The sequence below is a fragment of the Pantherophis guttatus genome, chromosome 5 (assembly GCF_059756535.1).
Source record: "Pantherophis guttatus breed Tessera chromosome 5, ASM5975653v1, whole genome shotgun sequence".
Taxonomy (NCBI): Eukaryota; Metazoa; Chordata; class Lepidosauria; order Squamata; family Colubridae; genus Pantherophis; species Pantherophis guttatus.
This window is the reverse complement of record NC_142067.1, coordinates 92,906,731-92,926,330: the sequence shown is the minus strand read 5'-3', so window position 1 is coordinate 92,926,330 and position 19,600 is coordinate 92,906,731. Positions and strand designations below refer to the sequence as shown.

At 36.2% G+C, this 19,600-nt stretch overlaps 1 protein-coding gene across 2 annotated transcripts in view; it reads left to right on the top strand.

Moving 5' to 3' along the window:
• The window catches only part of GABRG3 (gamma-aminobutyric acid type A receptor subunit gamma3), a 428,102-nt gene that overhangs the window by 399,214 nt on the left and 9,288 nt on the right, over positions 1–19,600 (top strand). For both annotated transcript variants that reach the window (XM_034431373.3, XM_034431374.2), the window contains one exon: positions 17,314–17,466. In XM_034431373.3, coding sequence (XP_034287264.1) covers positions 17,314–17,466 — 153 coding nt within the window. The remainder of the gene's footprint in view (positions 1–17,313; positions 17,467–19,600) is intronic.

Sequence of the window (19,600 nt, the reverse complement as noted above, 5' to 3'; positions counted from 1 at the left end):
TAAGATTTCTTGTTTGTCCCTTGAACCTTTTCTTACTCTTATCTAGTAGGTCCTTTTAAATGGCTCACAATCATTTCTGACTGACAGTTAAGAGCTTCTTCCCATTGGAGTTTAGGAATTTCTTTTATCCAAATACGGAAAGTTTGTTTCCTGATTAGCAGAAAATATCTGTTTAAGTCTCACACACTTAATGGGAATTTAAAGGCAGTGATTTTTTTCATGTTCTGTGAAATGTTTCTTAAAATATATCACCTTGGCAATGCAATTATCCAAAGAAATGGGGTTAAAAGACAGTTATTGTTTAGCAAGTGAGCTTAACAGCTAATGATCCGTTAAGAGAAAATCTAAATGGTATTTCAGGTACAGTGTAGTATTAGAGCACAGTATCATAATGTGGTAAAGGCTATCAAGTAGTTTCTGAGCCTCAATTGTAGCCTTACAAGATTTTTGGCTTGTGTGAGGAACAATTCTTTCCTAACATTGTTATATGGAACTCTGCCTTTGTTTTTAATGTAATCTAGCAACTCATGTTTTCTATACCCTCCATATTTTCAAGAGAAGCAGAATTCTATTCAACTGCTTATGCTATTATTTTTGTATGCTTGTCCTGGTCATAGTGAAATATTTTTGTAGCTAATATCTATTGAGAATGCCTGCCTTAAGCTGAGCCAAAGCAATTCTTTTGAAGAACATTGTTGACAGTGAAGAACAACACTGTTGATGGTGCCAACATTTTTTCCTTTCAGTGCTTTTTCTAGATAGCCACTGAAATGATTTCCTCTGCATTTCCTTCAATGGTTGGCATTCCCCAATTGCCATCAGGGAGGTCATTTCATGCCACATTTAATTGGCTGCAAGGTATTGTGCTGAATCCAGTTTTAGGGATCATACTGGAAGGCCAACGTGGCTATTCTGGGAAGGCAGAAGTAGAGGAAATGTCATCCAAGCCATAGTGGCAAGGGCATGGGAGGAGGCCAAGTCATATTTGAATTAATGCTGCAATTCTATAATTGCTTCAAGAGAATACAATAGAGTTAGTTTGGTGTTGGATGGTTAACATGTTCGCCTAGACCAGGGGTGTCAAACTCAAGGCCCATGGGCCACATCTGGTCCATGGGGTGCTTAGATCTGGCCCGCAGGGCCACCCTAGAAACAGCAAAGGACCGGCCCACAGTGCCTCTGCCAGCAAAAATGGGCTCCCAATCTCCGTTTTCAGCTAAGACGGCCTCCTGCAACACTCTGCCAATGAAAATGGGGCTCCATTTTCACTGTCAGAGGGTTGCAGGAGACCAGCCCAGCTGAAAATGGAGATTGGGAGCCCGTTTTCTCTGGCAAAGCACTTGGGCCACCACAGACACCCCTGACGTGTGTGACATTAAGCTGGCCATGCCCACCTTTTTCCCCCACACCCCGCTCAAGGTCAAACACAACCCTGATGCGGCCCTCAATGAAATCAAGTTTGACACCCCTGGCCTAGACCAACCTTAGTGTAAAAAGTTATTACGGTTGGTCACAGAATCGCCAGGTGTTTAGGCTGATTTTGTCATTTCCTTTCCTTGACTGATTTCCTACTGCAAAGGTATTTCGCTTTTCTTGATGTAGTCATTCAGGCCATGCTTTTCTTCTACCTATAAAAGTCCTTTACTCCCTTCTGCTCTTGGCAATACAACTGATCAATATCACTTTCTGGGTGCAAAGAATGGTGCATGTTCATTATTCTTCTGATCCAAGTTACCAAGTTACCAAGTTCTATGTGGGTCAAGTCAACTATTCGTGCTATATATTGAATAACAGGGACTGACCAGGTATTAATTCCTTTAATGATGTTTTCACTATTTAGCTTTGATTCTGCTGATTCCAAAAATTTTGAAAGAATTCCCAATTCAGCAAGGATGGTGCTAAGTTAAAGTTTGTTGTTTAGCTTTGTTGTTTTGGGACCTGGACACTTTACTATCACTGATGGAAGCATGAATTCTGTTTTGTGTCAGGAAATTGCTGAGTACATTGTAAGCCGCCCTGAGTCTTCGGAGAAGGGCGGCATATAAATCAAATTTTAAAAAAAATTGTGTTGGGGGGGGGAGAGATCAGAATCAAGCTGAAGTGAAAATCTTTATAGCAAATCCACTATACAGCAAAGCAGTGATAATGATATAGCAGTTATACAAAATAGATTCCAATGATGTGTCATTACCCCACCTATGAATGTGACACCATATTGACTTCATGACAAATAGCCAAACATTAATGAGAGATTCCAAGTATCAGGAAAAATAGTAAAACTAGTCACTGTATGTTTATAATTTGTTCAGCTATTAGTCATTACTATGTAAGTTTTAAAAATGCAGTTAATTATTTTCATTGACTTCTAAATTTCCTGTTTAAAACTGAAATACTTTTTATTTTCTAAAGATTCTTATACTTTGTGTATATAAATAAAACAAATACCTGCCCTTGACAAACAGAGATGACAGATTTTAAATCAAAATAAGTATGAATGCTTTAATATATATAAAAGCAAACAAAAAAAACCCCCTTTAAACATGTTCAAAATAACTCCTTTTACATTTGGTATGCATCAATATTGTTGTTCCCATTTTTGTATAAAAAGAAAAAAAACCAACAACAACCCAAATTGCTACACCAAACAGTACATTTAGATATTGATGCAGTTATTTATACTGCATGTCACTCTTCAGTCACAGAATTTTATAAATCCAGGCTTTCCAGAAGCTGAGCCTCTACAGTTTCTATTCATTTGTACTTTGGGGTATTCCGTAGTGACCTGAAAATTTCAGAAGTTAGTGACATGTTATTTGGAAACTTGGTCTTCCTTGTAGATTGCAGTGAATTAATCAGCAGTACCATAGAAATTTTGATGGAGTAACATCAAGAGCAAGAGGAAAGTAATTGTGCAATGTTCTATTTGATTTCCCCTTTCAATTTAGTTGAATTAATGGAACAGAATTTTTTCTTGAATTTTCCCATCCTTTGTTGAAAAGATCAATCAAAGAGAGGGAGCCCAGAGAGGAAAACAATATTGTCTACCGATCCTTATCAGTCTCACTTTTTCTCAATAAAAGAATATTTCATTTGGCATCATTGGGAGAGGAACAGCTGATGGCAAGAGAGTATGAAATTAGTTTGCACACAGGCTAAAGGGAACTCCACTTGAAGGATTCCCTGTAGGTTCCATGATGTAGAATGTTTTAAGGAATTGAGGGGGGGGCAATGCAATCTTGAACTCTAGGAGGGGGACTCTTTCCTCCTACACTTCTAGATTAACATTACAGATGGATTTAAGATGAGAGGGAAATACTTTTCTGGGGTCCCAATGAATTATATAATTCAAACCCCTTAAATTGATCCTGGCCCCAATAATATAAACAAGAGAACTTTTAAGCAGCTCTACTCTGAGTAATGTCTCTGTCTATAAGATAAAGATAATGCAGACATGACAAAATAGAAATTCTGAAAGCTGTATAGCTCCAAAATTAATACAAGAATTAGAAGTTGGTTAGAAAGGACTAGCAGGAAAAGGAATGGCAGAACTGGAGGTTGGAGTGAAAAGAAGGATCAGCCTAAAATCCCTATGTAGCCACAAGTGAATTAAGTCCAATCCCCCTTGTTGACCCTTATCTAACTCTTACCAGGTACACTTACATGAGAAAATTCCTATGCATAGGCTTTTAGCAATAAATCACCTTACTTGAACCTTCACCCATGGACCTGGTCTTTTTGTATCTGACAGGACTGTTGGAAGAGGAAGAAAAGATTAGAGTATTATATGCATATAGAGCTGCATGAATGAATGGAGTGAGTAAGCCTAATGGTATCTGTGTGTATGTGATTCAGCCCATTGGAGTATATAAATAATAGAATAATAGTAGAAGGCACAGATAAGAATGAGAAGATTTTTTTTATCAGAAAAAAATAGGCATTTGTATAAGAAATCTTTGTGATTTGAAAAATGACTGTACAACATTTCAGACTTTAAGTGGAAAAACAAGCTACTTCTCCCAATGATCTAAAAAGGACACAGTAAATTTCCAGCCTATTGGGGTCTATATATGATCTATATAGAGCCAATTTGGTGTAATGGTTAAGGCATCAGCCCAGGAGACTCACAGTTATAATTCTACCTTAGACACAAAGCCAACTAGATGATCTTGGGACAGCCACCTTCTAAGAAGTCTAAGGAGCAGGTAATAGCAAGCCACTTCTAAAAAATCTTACCAAAAAAAAACAAAACAAAAACCAACTTCAGGGACTTGTCCAGGCAGTCACCAAGAATCAAGACTATTTCAAAAGCAACAACAATAAAGATTCTACAAAAGTTTAAGGACTATGAAGCAATTTGCCTAAATAATTGGCCATGATTGATGGACAACAGTCATTAGATAGGCATTGCTTAAGGATATTTCTGTTACAAATCAACCTGGGCATTTACCCTAGATTTTTTTCAAACAAGCAAACTAACTAACTAGGGCAGTTGGGGGGCATGACAACAGGTCTGTATTTCCTTTTAAAATTCCAATATTGTAAAATAGTTCTGAGGTTACTACCATAGATAAATAAACAAGAAGTTAACTTTTGAAATGTAAAGTAACAAGCGTCTGCACGGACAAGGTGTGTGTGTGTTAAAAAACATGTATCATATAATGAAAGTCCAAATTTGTGTCCTCCCCATACACATGTACCAAAAAAAAGAGGTTTGCATTGTGTTGTCATTTTATCAATTCAATGTCATCATAGTTAGGAATGGGTGCTTACGGTAAAATATGAGCCATGGTTCTTTTTTTCCAAACATAAATCACTTTAGAAAAATATATATATATAGGAGGAATTAGTTCTTAGTTAACTTTTTTCCTTAGCTTTTCCTTAATTAATTGCTAGATAATAAAGTTCTATGGAGTAAATAATATGTGTACTGCATGAGTTTCTGAAGTATATATCTACATTTCCTAAAGATCAGTTTCAATATCAGGCCATCATTTAAGAGACAAAGGGAGACCAAACTTAGAGAAGTATTTGCTTCAAGATTTAAAAGGACAAGCTCTATTAGAATATATATTTCATGAATTCCTCAGAAGTACATTCCATTGAGTGTGCAAGAGCTGACATTGCTACATAATATTTTGCTAATGTTCAACAGAGTATATATTTAGGATGATAAATTTAGGCAACAAAAAAAGAAGAAAAAGGGTACGATTCATTCTTATGGGATACATGGCATAAAATATGCTATTTACAGAGTTTCTATGTGATATTTGTCTAAAGAATTATAACCATAAGAACACTTATTACCAAAAAGATAGTAAGTCATTATAATCTATGGTACACAAGGAAGATCAGACTGCTAGTTCCCAGTGAAAGTGAGCAAACTAATCAGTACTAGTTGAAGAGCTCTTCCCTACAAGCATCTTTTTTCTCAGGGCTTTGGCTCATAGTTCTCTGTCCTCAGATGCCACCCTAAGACCATCTGTTATGTTGGGTCCACCACAAGAACTACATCAATTCAAGGAGAAGTGTATGAAATATATACAGCTTTCCTTACTTTAAGTACATTTTATATATTAATCTTTCCATATGCTCTTGGTTATCAGCATTTCCAGTTGACCAGATACCTGATCTGAAAGTGTTTTTAATCATAGAAGCTGTATTACACACACATAAACAGACACAGCAGTTTTAGCTATGTATTAGTATACTGTACGTATTAATCTTGCCTGAGTTCAGGGCATTGATTTTGCACATGGATCAAAATCAATGCCCTGGATCAAAGTTACTATTGGTGATCCATTTAGTTCTTCCATACTGCCTTTCCAAAGTTCTTAACACATACGGGACTGTGTATGTCCCCAATCTTGGATCTTCCATATCTGTTAGATTATAACTCCCAGCATAATCCATTGAAACTTGTCACTTTGGGTAATAGGACTCTTCTGAATATTGATTAATGGCTATTTAATGTTTGCCAGTATACAGTAGCTTTTTGCATGAGCAACCACAGAAAATGCTATTAGTTAATTGCTTATGTCAGACAACTTCACTGTGGTTTGTTGCATACATTACTTATTTTCTTTTTTTTTTCATCAAGTTTTCATTTTTAAAAAAATTATGCCTATCATTATGTGGATGGTGTGGTGTTTGAGTAATATAAATTTCAATACAAATAAACATATTCATAATTATTACATTCCATATTTCTTATTACATATCTTTTACAAAAAAAAATATTTTCATATAAATATTAACAAGTATGCAATAACATCTAAACCGATATGCTTTAATGTTTCACCCAATTTTACAACAACGATCCATCTCCTTTCCTCTTCTTTCTCCTCCCTTTCTCTCTACTTCCCTCCTTCTTTTCTCCTCTTTTTTCCTCTCCTTCCCTCTCTTTCTCTCCTTCTCCTCTCTCTTCTCTATTTCCCCTCTCTCTTCTTCTCCACTTCCCTCTCCTTCCCTTTCTACTCTTCTCCTCCCCTCCACTTCCCTCTCTCCTTTCCCCTCTCTACCCTTACTCTTTCTCCCCTCCTCTCCTACTCCCTTCCACTCCGTTTCCTTCTCTCTTTTCGTTGTTGTATATAATATTCCCAATACCTACAGGATATGGTGTATTTTCCAATTAATATCTCTTTCAACTATAACTATACAACTTCCTTTGCACAGGTTCTCCTGGTGCACCAATTGTTACCCTACTTGGATCAGGAGGCTCTCCTCACGGTCACTCATGCCCTTGTCACTTCACGGTTAGATTATTACAATGTGCTCTACATGGGCCTACCCTTGAAAAGTGTTCAGAGACTACAGTTGGTCCAGAATGCAGCTGTGCGAGCTGTTGTGGGTGCACCTAGGTACACCCACATTACACCAATTCTCCGCGAGCTACACTGGCTCCCTATTGGTCTCTGGTCACAATTCAAGGTGTTGGTTATTACCTTTAAAGCCCTACATGGTTCAGGGCCAGGTTATCTTCGAGACCGCCTTCTGCCGCATAGCTCCCAACGACCGGTAAGATCCCACAGAGTTGGTCTCCTCTGGGTCCCGTCAGATAAACAATGCCAGCTGGCGGGCCCATGGGGGAGGGCCTTCTCTGTGGCTGTGCCAGCTCTTTGGAACCAGTTACCTCCTGAGGTCCGGACCATCTCCACCCTATTGGCCTTCCAAAAAGTAGTGAAGACCTGGCTTTTCCGGCAGGCCTGGGGCCGTTGATCTCGCTCTTGTGATCTGGCGAGATCTGGCCCTGAATGGCGTGAATGAGTTTTTAATGTTTTTAATGTTTTTAATTTTTAAATTTTTTTTATAATGATTTTTTAAAATGTATTGTGAGCCACCTGAGTCTTCGGAGAGGGGCGGCATATAAATTGAATTAATTAAATTAAATTAAATTAAATTAATCCTTAAAGGTACATTCAAAAATAAAAGAAACAGACTTAATCACTTAAACATGTGTTATTAATAATCATCATCATCATCATAATTATAATATCATCATAATATTAATTAATCTTCATGTTAATAATTTTACACACATCATCATTCTAATCATATATATATGTGTGTGTGTACAGTTTATATATATATATATATACAATATTATTCTTTTAATACTAACATCACTTCATTGATCAAACAGCATACTGTGAATACCAGTTTCTTACTTCCTAACATTTCAAGCTTACCACCATTTTCATTCTTTGTGTCTATTTTTCATGTTTCTTTTCCTAACTTATTTGACTTTGTGATACATAGCTTTACATCCTTCCATTCTAAACTTCCACTAATATTTTTCCCCTCCACATTATTATATTCAAGGACATGATACTCTGTTTTGTTACTCATATTCCCATTATTCCTCTCTGTATATTTTAAAGTTTGTTAATACACATAATATATCTACTTTCACATTACCTACACAATAGTCCTATTTTATACAATTTTAATAATACAATCATTCAACCTCTCATTTCCAATTAATAATGAATTCTCATTCATAATTGTCCAGTTTCATATCTATTTGTGGTAATGTTTATCCTAATGTTTATTTATATTAAATACCAACTAATTGTCCCAGCCTATATCATTCTAATATTAATACAATTGTTAATATATAATAATGACATATGTACAGTATAACTCTTTTTCTCCCCTTAACCATTATCTTTTATCCATATCCCATCCTTTAATCCTACCCTTTTTTTTACTTGTCTCCCCTGTTCTCCTCTTAAGTCTTTTATTCCATCTACTTCGAAGTTTATATTCTGAATCCATAATTTAATTTTTTTCTCCTTACCCTGTCTTTTACCACTGTTTAATTTGAAAGCCTTCTGCTCTAAATCCTATAATTTCCCTCCAAACCTTTTCCTGTTCCTCCCATTTCTTTTTAAAATCTTTTAAAATGTTTTCCCCCTGTTTTAATTCCTCAATTCTTATTAATTTCAATAGTGTCTCCTCCTTGTTATCTTCTTTTTGCTGGTTTCTCAGTTCTAATTCCCCTTCTGTTCCAGCTGATGATTCTATTCTTTGCTTCTTGTCCTGGTCTTTACTCCTTGTCTCTTGTATATAATTTTCCTGTCTTCTATCTATACAATCAAATATTTCCACCATGTCCTTGTGTAGTTCCAGATCCTTAATGTCCTTAATGTTTTGAATCATTAAATCCATTCCATTTGAGTCTCCACAATTGTCAGTTCAGAAACCAAACCTCCAAGTCAGATTTAAATGTCTCATCAATGTTCAATCAAATCAGTTAGTTATTTCAGGAATCCTCCACTCCTCAAGTCATTTTTGTATATCCAATAGTATTTAGGCATCCCCAAACACACATTCTTTTTGAATATTCCAGTCTCCAGTGGTTAGAAGGTAAATTTGTATAGTTCAACAGTTATTTCCCTTCATTTCAATATTTACTCCCAAGTTGCAAAAATTCACTGTCATCAGCAGATGATGCTCTTTACTTCACTCTGCTGCCTCTCTGCTTTTGTTTTGACTCTGCTGCCACTCTGCTTTTATTTTGACAAGTCCAATTTATTTCTCTTGCTTAGCTTAACTTATAAGTCTGTTACTTATGTCAAATTATTTAAAGAAAAGGAAGGTTTATAGTTCCAGCATCTTAATATGCCTTCTTAATATCACACCTTTTGTTTTGGGGATTCCATTTCCAATTTAATTTTCTTTTTAAACAAATATTTACTTCTTTAAATTTCTAATATGCTTTTTCACAATAGTTACATGCCACTGTAACAAATTGTCTAAAAGGTATTTCCCTTAAATTTAAATTTGAACACCATTCACTGTTTCTCTGCTCCTGAACAAACTTATGGTTTCTGGATGTTCCCCAGCTTCATGGAAGCCATTTTAACTGCCACTGACCCTAATCTTCAGATGAGGGGGTTTTCTGAATCAGGGAGGAAAGATGCGGCTCCCCTCAATTTGCAAGGTGGTTCCCCTTTGCTTCACCACCCCTACAGGGTGGCTATGGCTTCAAATGAAGCCCCTGACAGACAGCTCAGAACAGACCCATGGAGGTTGCGGATCTCACTTCTGAAGGCACCGGAAGTTCAACCGGAAGTCCATCCATTACTTATTTCTGTCCACACTTATTTGTCTACATTCATCTCCATTCTACTTGCCATACACTAAATAAATAATTAAATAAATCTGTACTACTATATCCCTTCCACTCTAAGAGATCAAATGAAGGTAAGTGCCCTGACTTGCTTTTTGTATTACTTTACTAACATTCAGTAAAGTCTATATTAGGAATGGATACTTGAACAGCAAAAAGAAAAAAGGATGCAATTCATGTTGTGTAGGATATAATGCCTAAAATATATTGCTTATAAAATCTCACTGTAACAATCCTTCCCTAAAGAATTATAACCTTTAAAAGGATTTATTTACAAGACAGCCATTTAAGTGTTTGTGTTTTTATTTTATTCACCATCTAGAGTTCCTTCTGGTAAATGGAACAGGTATGAGTTTGTTTAATAAAGAAATAAAGAGATCAGTGAAAGCAGAATTAAGATTCTCTTTGTGCCATATTAAAGGCAATATTAGAAAGGTTTAGCAAGCAAAAATCTTTGGAACAGCCAAAAAGGAATAAGAAAAATAATCTTTTCACTTTGAAGACTGGAATCATTGGGGCTTCAGGGCAGGCAGCAATAGCTGTTGGACTTTTGGCAGGATTCACCAAAAAAAAGGGATTATGAGTGACAGATAGCTATCATTGCTGCATCACCAGGAAGACTTCATGGCTTCCATTTCTCCAATTCTTCATGGCCTCTATTAGTAGTGAAGATTCCTCTGATCTCCCCAGGATATAGAAATAGCATCTGATAATAAAGATGTATAGATCAGGGCCAATCCATCTTCTTTAAGACTTTTAACATTTCTGGTCCAATTTTATTTTCCTAAATATATTTTGGGATTTATAAATAAATTCATTGAGCTAGAGAACTGAGTTAAGAAATATTTTACACTATAAAAGTACATTGGGCGGGGGGGGATAGAGGTTCCCTTGAACCAAGTTTGATTTCTAGTAATTTGAGGGGGAGGGGAGAGAGCATGTCCATGTTGTGATTTGTCCCTTGCCAGTCAGCCTTCATTACTGAAATGTCTTGGTGATCTCCCATACAAATATACACCAAGTTTAACCCTCCTTAGCTTTGGGATCAGTCAAAATTGCTAGGGCCTGTCACTGGTTAAAAAATAAATTATTCTGATTTTCATTCCATTTCTCACTGACTTTTAAAAGCCATTGGTTAGGAAATATAAAAACATAATGCAAAAAAGAGATGTAAATTCTTTTAGCGAATACCAGGGGTTTTTTTAGAACTCCTTAAGAACTATTTTTAAATATTTTGAAATATAAAAACTTTTTAAAAAAAAATTCACATCCATTTTTTTTTTCAAAATACTTATATGGGTGAGAAGGTAATGATTGCCGAAAAAGTAGTTCTTGGTGAAAACCTCTGGTCTGTGATAGATGTTTAATGCAAGTTTCAATTCTATGCCAGGTTGTTCACCTCTTCTGCACAATATGGTATTTTTACTATCTGAAGGGGCTTTCATTTTAGGCTACGTCTTCATTACTAGTGAATAAATATTTCAAGAAGTCCAAATATAGAAGAGAAAGAACAATGGGGACCTTTAAAGACATTTGAGAGTGCCCATTCCTAAGCTAGCATTTCCTTTCAACTTAAAAGATGAAATGAAATTGATTGTGTACTAAATATCAGGCAGCAGCTTTTCAAACTTTAGACAGTGTCATTCAAAAAAACATTGACATTTTCCTTGAGCTGGTGAAAATGCTACAATCTGCTGAAGAGAAATGAAAGATTAGTGCCTCAGGAAGAGTGAGTGCCTCTAATGCAAATTACTCAATACTGACTCATGTCATTTAAACACCGTTGAGTTGAAAGTAAAACCACATTTCTAAATGTCAGGGGTGGGGGAAGTTGTTCTACTCTATCACCCAAGGGATACAGTGGTTCAAAAAAATAACATCAAATGTTTTAACAATGACAACATCTTAATACTGTCCTATGAGTGTAAGGAAATGCAAGTCTTTTTATAGCCATTATAAATACTTCCTTCAATTTACAGACGTCAGCATAAATGCTTTTACCTAAATTGTTGCCAATCCATTTCAGTTCAGTTCATTCATTCCCACTGCTATATTTATAGTGGTATATTAATCTGTAATAAGAAATTGAAGTTATTATAAAAACCACAAGGATTTACCTCAACTTGCAACCACAAATACAAAAGAGGCCTTCATCACTTCTTCATTCATTCTTCTGGAAGCAGAAATCCAGTTTATTGCTGGCTCCCCACCAGTTCTTTCTAATTAGGAAGTTTAAGGTCCATTATCCTTATATGTTCAGGATATTGAAATAAACAGTACCTGAAGTAGGGTAAAAGGGATCAATTCTGCCTGTTTGGAAAGAACTGTGGTATTTTTTGGCATCCTCCAACATTCACCATTTGCTAGCAGAAGAGGAGCAAAATGTTAGATCCTCACAGCCACTTCGCTGCACTTTAAGAATGCAGTTTCATCTTTTTACCACATGCTATCCTAAAGCAAAATGTGTTTTATTACTGGGTGTCAGAAACAGGGAAGGATAGCCAGGTAGATAAGGCCAAATGCTTCTTGAAGATCAGTCAGGACTGGGGATCAGATGCCTTTTTAAGGTAAGATCACCTGACTTCCCATTGTAAGAGAAAAACCATGTTAGTCTATGGATAGTCAAAAAAGCAAGACTCTGGTCAAACCTTTTAAAACTAACAAATTGAATTAAAATGTATAACCCATTTTTCCTATCAAAATCTTTCTGAACTTTATTTCTTTCTTCTATATGAATTACCTTATCAAAGGAGTTCAAAAGGGGAGATAATTCCTAATTGTGTTCCTTTGCACAATTACAAAAAAAAATGGACAACATTTCACTGCTGAACCAAAGGGAAAACGCTCAATCTGAAATGACTGTCAAAGGCAGAAAGTAGAGACTGGGGGTGTTTGCTAGAGTTCACACTAGCCAATTCGACACTACAATATGATGTTGTGATGTAAACCATGGTCTTTCGTACTTGAATCTTGATGTTAAACAGAAGTATAGAAGTCATAAAGTTTGTGTCTTGATGTTGCAATGCATACATCATCATCTGCCACATATACACACTCATTCTCTGGGATGCCTATTCTGGGATTGTCAGTAAGAGTAAAAAGAAAAAAATAGTTTTTTCTAGACCACATTGAAAGGTAAAATGGAGCTTCCATATGCCTAACAGGGCTGCTTAGTCCAAACCCCACCTCCGTTTTCACTGGCAGAGGGTTGCAGGAAGCCGTCCTAGCCGAAAACGGAGATTGGAAACCCATTTTCTCCGGAAGAGCACTCAGGCCACCAGAGGCGCCCCTGATAGAAGTGACATCCAGCTGGCAACACCCACCCTGGCTATGCCCCCCAGCCCCCCCAAAGTCAAACACAACCCTGATGTGGCCCTCAATGGAATCGAGTTTGACACCCTTGCACTAGACTGAATATTTTTAGTATTTTGATTACTTTTTTCTACAGGTAGTCCTCAACTTACGACCACAGTTGAGTCCAAAATTTGTTAAGTGAATTTTGCCCCATTTTATGACCTTTCTTGCCAGAGTTGTTAAGTGAATCACTGCAGATGTTAAGTTAGTAACATGGTTGTTAACTGAATCTTCCTTCCCCATTGACTTTGCTTGTCAGAAGGTCACAAAAGGGGATCACATGACCCTGGGACACTGCAATCATCATAAATAAGAACCAGGTGCCATGCATCTAAATTTTGATCACATGACCATGGGGATATTGCAATGGTTGTAAGTGTGAAAAATGGTCATAAGTCATTTTTTTCAGTGCTCTTGTAATTTTGAACAGTCACTAAATGAACTGTTGTAAATTGAGGACTACCTGTACTTTAATAATCCCAATCAACACAATGCTTAAGAAGACATTTTCGAAAAATAGAACTTAGTACTATTTTTCTTTTAAACCAGTTGCATAAAATGAACAAGTACGATCAACCAACAAGGCTTTTGAGAATATGTTGAGCCTAGACGTTTTATTTGAAGTACCTGAATTGATTGAGGTAACTCAAAGGTTTACCCTTGTTGATTTTCAGTAGCCCTATTTCAGTGGAAAATCTTATTTTGGATCAAGGAAGGGAGGAAAGGGAAAAGAGAGGAAAGGGAAAAGCTATACATACCTCCCAAACTATTGCATCTCAACCAAAAATCTGCTTCTAAATTGTGTTTGTCGTTCTGTTTACCTTTGCATTAAAAAAATCGTATCTTTCAATATGTATTTAAGTGAAATACTGTTGAGTAAATTTCACAGCATAGACAGTCACAAAAGAAAGTTTAAATACCTGACAGTTTTAGAAGTGAAACAAATGTAGTAAGACTATATTTAGGAATAATTCTCAGCAATGTTGGTTCATGATGAGACAATGTTGGCTCAGCAAGAGAAGTTGGGTTCCCCTCCCCACCCCCACCAAAAAGACTTTTTCCTTTGAGTAGTTTCTTTCTTGGTTGTTGATAGAGCCATAATGAAGGTTTTTTTTGTCAGTTTGAATTGCAGCTAAATGGGAAACAGTCCCAAGAACACATGGGTATGAAAATTGCATCCCCTTGAACAAACAGATTGAAAAAAGCACTTAGGTAGATAAAGGCTGAGCAGAATATACTTGTAACATGAAATGAGAGGAATAAAGAATATAGCCTTGAATGCAATTGCTACTTCAGGATTTAATTTTCAAATCAATCCATCTACTCGCTGGCCATGAAATTATATCCTTAACTGTGATTCTTTATTATGCTTCTTCTTATGCGATAAAATAGTCAATAGCAATTATCACTTTGTTTTCCTATTGTTATAAATCATTGCTCCTCCATAAGAATTCCCACAGTGGTTCACATGATGAATAATAACAATTGAAAATTCAACAATTCAAGTTTCAGGGTCGAAATGAGGGGTCCTTGGTGCTCTCAGAGCTTGGTTGTTTTCTTGTAGACGTTTCATTACCCAAACTAGGTAGTATCATCAGTGAATTCAAGTCTCAACTCTAGTCTACAAATTCAGAAATAGAAGTCATAGAATAGACAAATAGAAGTTCTCTAGGGTTTTGAGCAGTGGTGAAATCCATTTTTTTAAATTACCGATTCTGTGGGCATGGCTTGGTGGACGTGGCTTGATGGGCGTGGCAGGGGAAGGATACTGCAAAATCCCCATTCCCACCCCACTCTGGGGCCAGCCAGAGGTGGTATTTGCCAGTTCTTTGAACTGCTCAAAATTTCCGCTACCGGTTCTCCAGAACCTGTCAGAACCTGCTGGATTTCACTTCTGGTTTTGAGTCCTGTATGCAATGTAATTTTTTAAAAAAAACTTACACATACATCTTTTTCTTTTGTCTTTTCTTTTCTTTTTTCTTTTTTTTTCTTTTTTTTCTTTTTTGGTTTTAAAAATGTAAAATATTCAATAAAAATTATTTTTTAAATTTTGTTTAAAAAAAACTTATTGAAATTGTGGATATTTCATAGCAGATATACTTTTCACTAAGAATAGTACTGTCAGCAGGGATGAGCAGAGAATTATTTTGAACCAATTGAAATTTTGAGGCTGTTTTATGAGTCACACCCCCGATAAAATACAGTGGTAATTGCTATAGTCACTTTTCCTCCACTAATAAGCACAATTGGTGAATCAACTAATGCTGATGAAACAATACTCAGAACCCTATCCATATTGAATCTATGGCTCTGCCACTATAGCTAATTGGATTTTTAATGGGCACAATGATTCATAAAGACTAGCAATTTACTCAATTATATAAATGGGGAAGACTTGAAGTTTTAAACCTCAACATCCATAATTCCTTGCTTTTCACCAAACTGTTGGGTACTTTGAAGTCCAAAATATTAGGCGGGCACTACTGACCTAGATATTTTATGTAAATATTAAAAGAACTGCTACTGCTGCTGCTACTACTACCACTACTACTACCACTACTACCACTATTACTACTACCACCACCAGCAGGAAACATTGCAAGATATTTTGCATATAAAGAGGAAACTGTTATACACTTCCATATAAAACTTTTCACAGACTCCATAGAGATAATTCTGAAGTAAATCTTCTTGAAAGATGAAAGAGAATGATCACATTCATTTATGCTACCACAGAAGGAACTATTCCACCAGAGAGATCTCTGTCACAGAGCAAGTCCTAAATTCAGTATTAAATAGATATAAGCAACTTTATAACCCAGTAAATGCCTGAAATTGACCTGCCAAAGGAGCACAACTAAAGCTGATATTTAATCATTGATATTTAAATGTGCTTCCATAATCAATTGACTTATAATTAGCTACCTAATTAATAAATGAAACATTTTTTTCTTTTTCACATTCCCTATTTTGCTAACTTTGATATCATCTAAGATGTACAAGGATCGAACAACCATACTGAGCATGAACTTCTCTACATAGCTAATATATCTTTCAAGTAGGAAGTTTTCTGGCACAATGATCTTCAACTCAGAATAGCTATGAGTGACATAGATTCATTCTGTACAAATTGGCTGCAGCAGTTTATTGATAACTCTATGACCCTTATTCATACTGTACTCATAATGCAAGAGATTATTTACTACATGGAGTAACTGTACCAAATTTCCCACCCTTGATGTTCATTCTCAACTCTATCCCTTTGATTATTCTCCTACACCCGTTAAATCTATATCTTTAATTTAAAAGACTATTTCAAATTCTTATAGAATCTCTCTCCTCCCCCTTTCCCTGCAGTTTTGGTTATCTTTATTTATTTATTTAGGAAATTTATTTGCCTCCCATCTCGTATCCAATGACTCTGGGTGTCTTAAATCAGAAAAATCATTAAAATCAACAGTCATGGCAAACAGCAGATACAGTCACTGACAATTACAAACCATCAAAACTAGATGGGAAAAGTGGAAGCTGGACACACAGGGTATTGGGAGGTGGAATTAGATTTTAATTAATTAACTACTCCAATATGAAGCTCCCCCATTGAGTCCCCAAGCATTTGGCAGAGCCAGGTCTTGAGGCTCTTTCAAAACATCAGGAGAATGAGAGCCAATCTCACCTCTGGAGATAAGATGTTCCAGAGGGCAGGAGCCAATATTCATTTTTATGAACCCAGAACTTGCATTTTACTTGACGTTTGGTACATCCCGTCGAGACTGTTACAAATTTCATAGCCCTGAATTGATTGATCGATTGATCCATCCATTAGACAGCTGTATCTGTATGAACAGCATAACCTCTGGTGCATTTAATACAAAGACAATGGTTGTGTGGTGATGCTACCCATCAATTACACCACTGTTCTCCATGTGTGCTATTTTCTCTGTACCACCATGTCACAGAGTAGACGTGGCAAATTTTTCTTATTTTTCAGCCATATAGAGAAGTAAACTACTTCCACCATATAATCCATTGAGAATGAATTTGAAAATTCTTAACAAAGCTAAGCAGGGCAGACTTGTTTAACAGTTGTTTGGGAAATCTCAGGACTGCTGAACCAGTTCCCCATTGTTGCCAAGAAAACCATATCAAAATGTCTATGAACTTGAAAAACACTTGGTCCTCCAGTCTATTGATCTTACCATCCAAAATGTAAAGGCGTTCTGTAATCAGGCAATGCTGAGGCTCAGTGTTAACACTGCAGATGGTCGTGAAAATATTTATTTGCATTTAACTACATTTCCAATGATATCAATTTTTTATTATTGCAGGTGATTATATAGTCATGACTATATACTTCGAGTTAAGTAGAAGAATGGGATACTTCACTATTCAAACATACATTCCCTGTATATTAACTGTTGTCCTATCCTGGGTATCATTTTGGATTAAAAAAGATGCTACACCAGCAAGAACAGCCCTAGGTAAGATAACTGGGAATAATATTTTTTTATTCATTCCTCAGTCTGCTGAGGATCCTTTCTAATGTATTTCCAATGAATGATTGTTTTATTTCACTTGATAGGTAATCATGCTAACAAATGTTTATATTCTGCAAGAATTCCTCTATTCATGATTCCCAGCCCCTGGTTGGAGAAGTATTTGAAAGACTAATTCTCATATCATTTTACTGATGTTCTACTATTAATCTTTTGGTTTTTGTATCTTCTTAGCTTTCCTTCTACTGTTGTTGATCACTCTACAGTGTCCAAAGTGATACGTGCTAAACTCTTCCTTAGCCACATCTCCCCAAATTTGGCATGAAATGTCTGTGGAGTTTCTCAGTCATCCATGTCAAGGTTGCCTCAAAGGTGCTTTTTTAAAAGGCTGGAAAGCTGGGCTTTCTTTGTTTTTGCTTGAGGACATGGCATTGGCATGAAATGTTCATCACAACTTTACTTCAGGTTGGATGCTGAACAGAAGATTATGGGGAATAAAGAAAAGGGTTTTTAAATATATATTATTTTTACAATCATAATATTAGGTTAAATACATAGGTTCTTATAAAGGGTGTGAACACCATTGTTCATCAATAATTTAGCTAGACAACCAGTGAGCTTTTTCTACTCCTTTTCTTGTTTTTAAGAATAGACTTTTAACCTAGTCCTGATCTCAATCCTTTTCTCTAGAAGTCAACATTTCATGGTCATTATATAGTGTTTTCCCTAACTCTAACCCTTTAAAAGTTTTGGTACAAATTTAAACCAAATTTGGCTTCTCCAAGCTCACTGGAAACTTCCTACAGTGATCCTAGTTCCTGGCATACCTAACTTATATGTTAAATCAGTGGTGGGTTTCAGAATTTTTTACTACCGGTTCTGTGGGTGTGGCTTGGTGGGTGTGGCGTGGCTTGGTGGGCGTGGCTTGGTGGGCGTGGCAGGGGAAGGATACTGTAAAATCTCCATTCTAACCCCACTCCAGGGGAAGGATACTATAAAATTTCCATTCCCTCCCCACTCCAGGGGAAGGTTACTGCAAAATCCCCATTTCTTCCCGATCAGCTGGGACTCGGGAGGCAGAGAATAGATGGGGGCGGGGCCAGTAGAGGTGGTACTTACCAGTTCTCCAAACTACTCAAAATTTCCGCTACCGATTCTCCAGAACTGGTCAGAACCTGCTGAAACCCACCTCTGTGTTAAATGTAAAAAATATATATCCCTGTTTCTATTGATCAAGATTTTATGGACTAATAGAGAACACTTCTCGGCTTTTGTTAAGGATATTCTTGTCTCACAACTGATGTTGTAAGTTATTGAGCAGAGTACCCTTTGAGTTTACACATGAAAGAGACTGAGAATGATTGTGGATAATAATAGTTAACAGTCAAACAAACTGGGTTTTGATAGTATTTTACTTTTAGGGAAAAAGCAAAATCATAGTCCAAAAACAATCCAAGTCATACACATATAAAGTGAGATAAAGATCAGTCCAGGGATATTTTCCAATATAAAGTCTTCTTACCAGTTATAGAAAAATACTATAAAACAGATCTTCTTTAGTTTCAATCAGGAACAAAGTTCAATATAAAAACACTTAATAAATATTACAAAACAATAAATAGCCATGATCAAGCAATGATCATGCAGAGAGATAAAATATAGAGTTACAGCATATCAGCAGGTAAAATGGTGTAATGTCCACACAAACCATAATTCAGCTTTCCTTACGTACATTGGCTATAGAGCTCAGGCAATCAGGATGCATGATGATGCAACACAGTTTTTAAAGCTACATAATACTTTTAGCTACAAACGCACAATGTTGGTTTATATATTGCCTGATCAACCAGTTGGGTAATAACAATTTCCTAACAATTTCCTATTCTAAGAAAGCGACTACAGTTCTATCAGAGATCAGTTTACCAAATAGCCTCTTTTACACAAGGATTTGTTAATTCTCAATAATCACTTCTCTGGATATATCTAGACAGAAAAGGATTTCTACCAATACTTATATATTGTATTTTCTATTAAGTAGAGACTATTTTTCAGTATAGAAAAATGTGGTCTGCTGGGGAATGCAATAAGAATATCTGTGACCCTTCTTCCAACCCCTAAA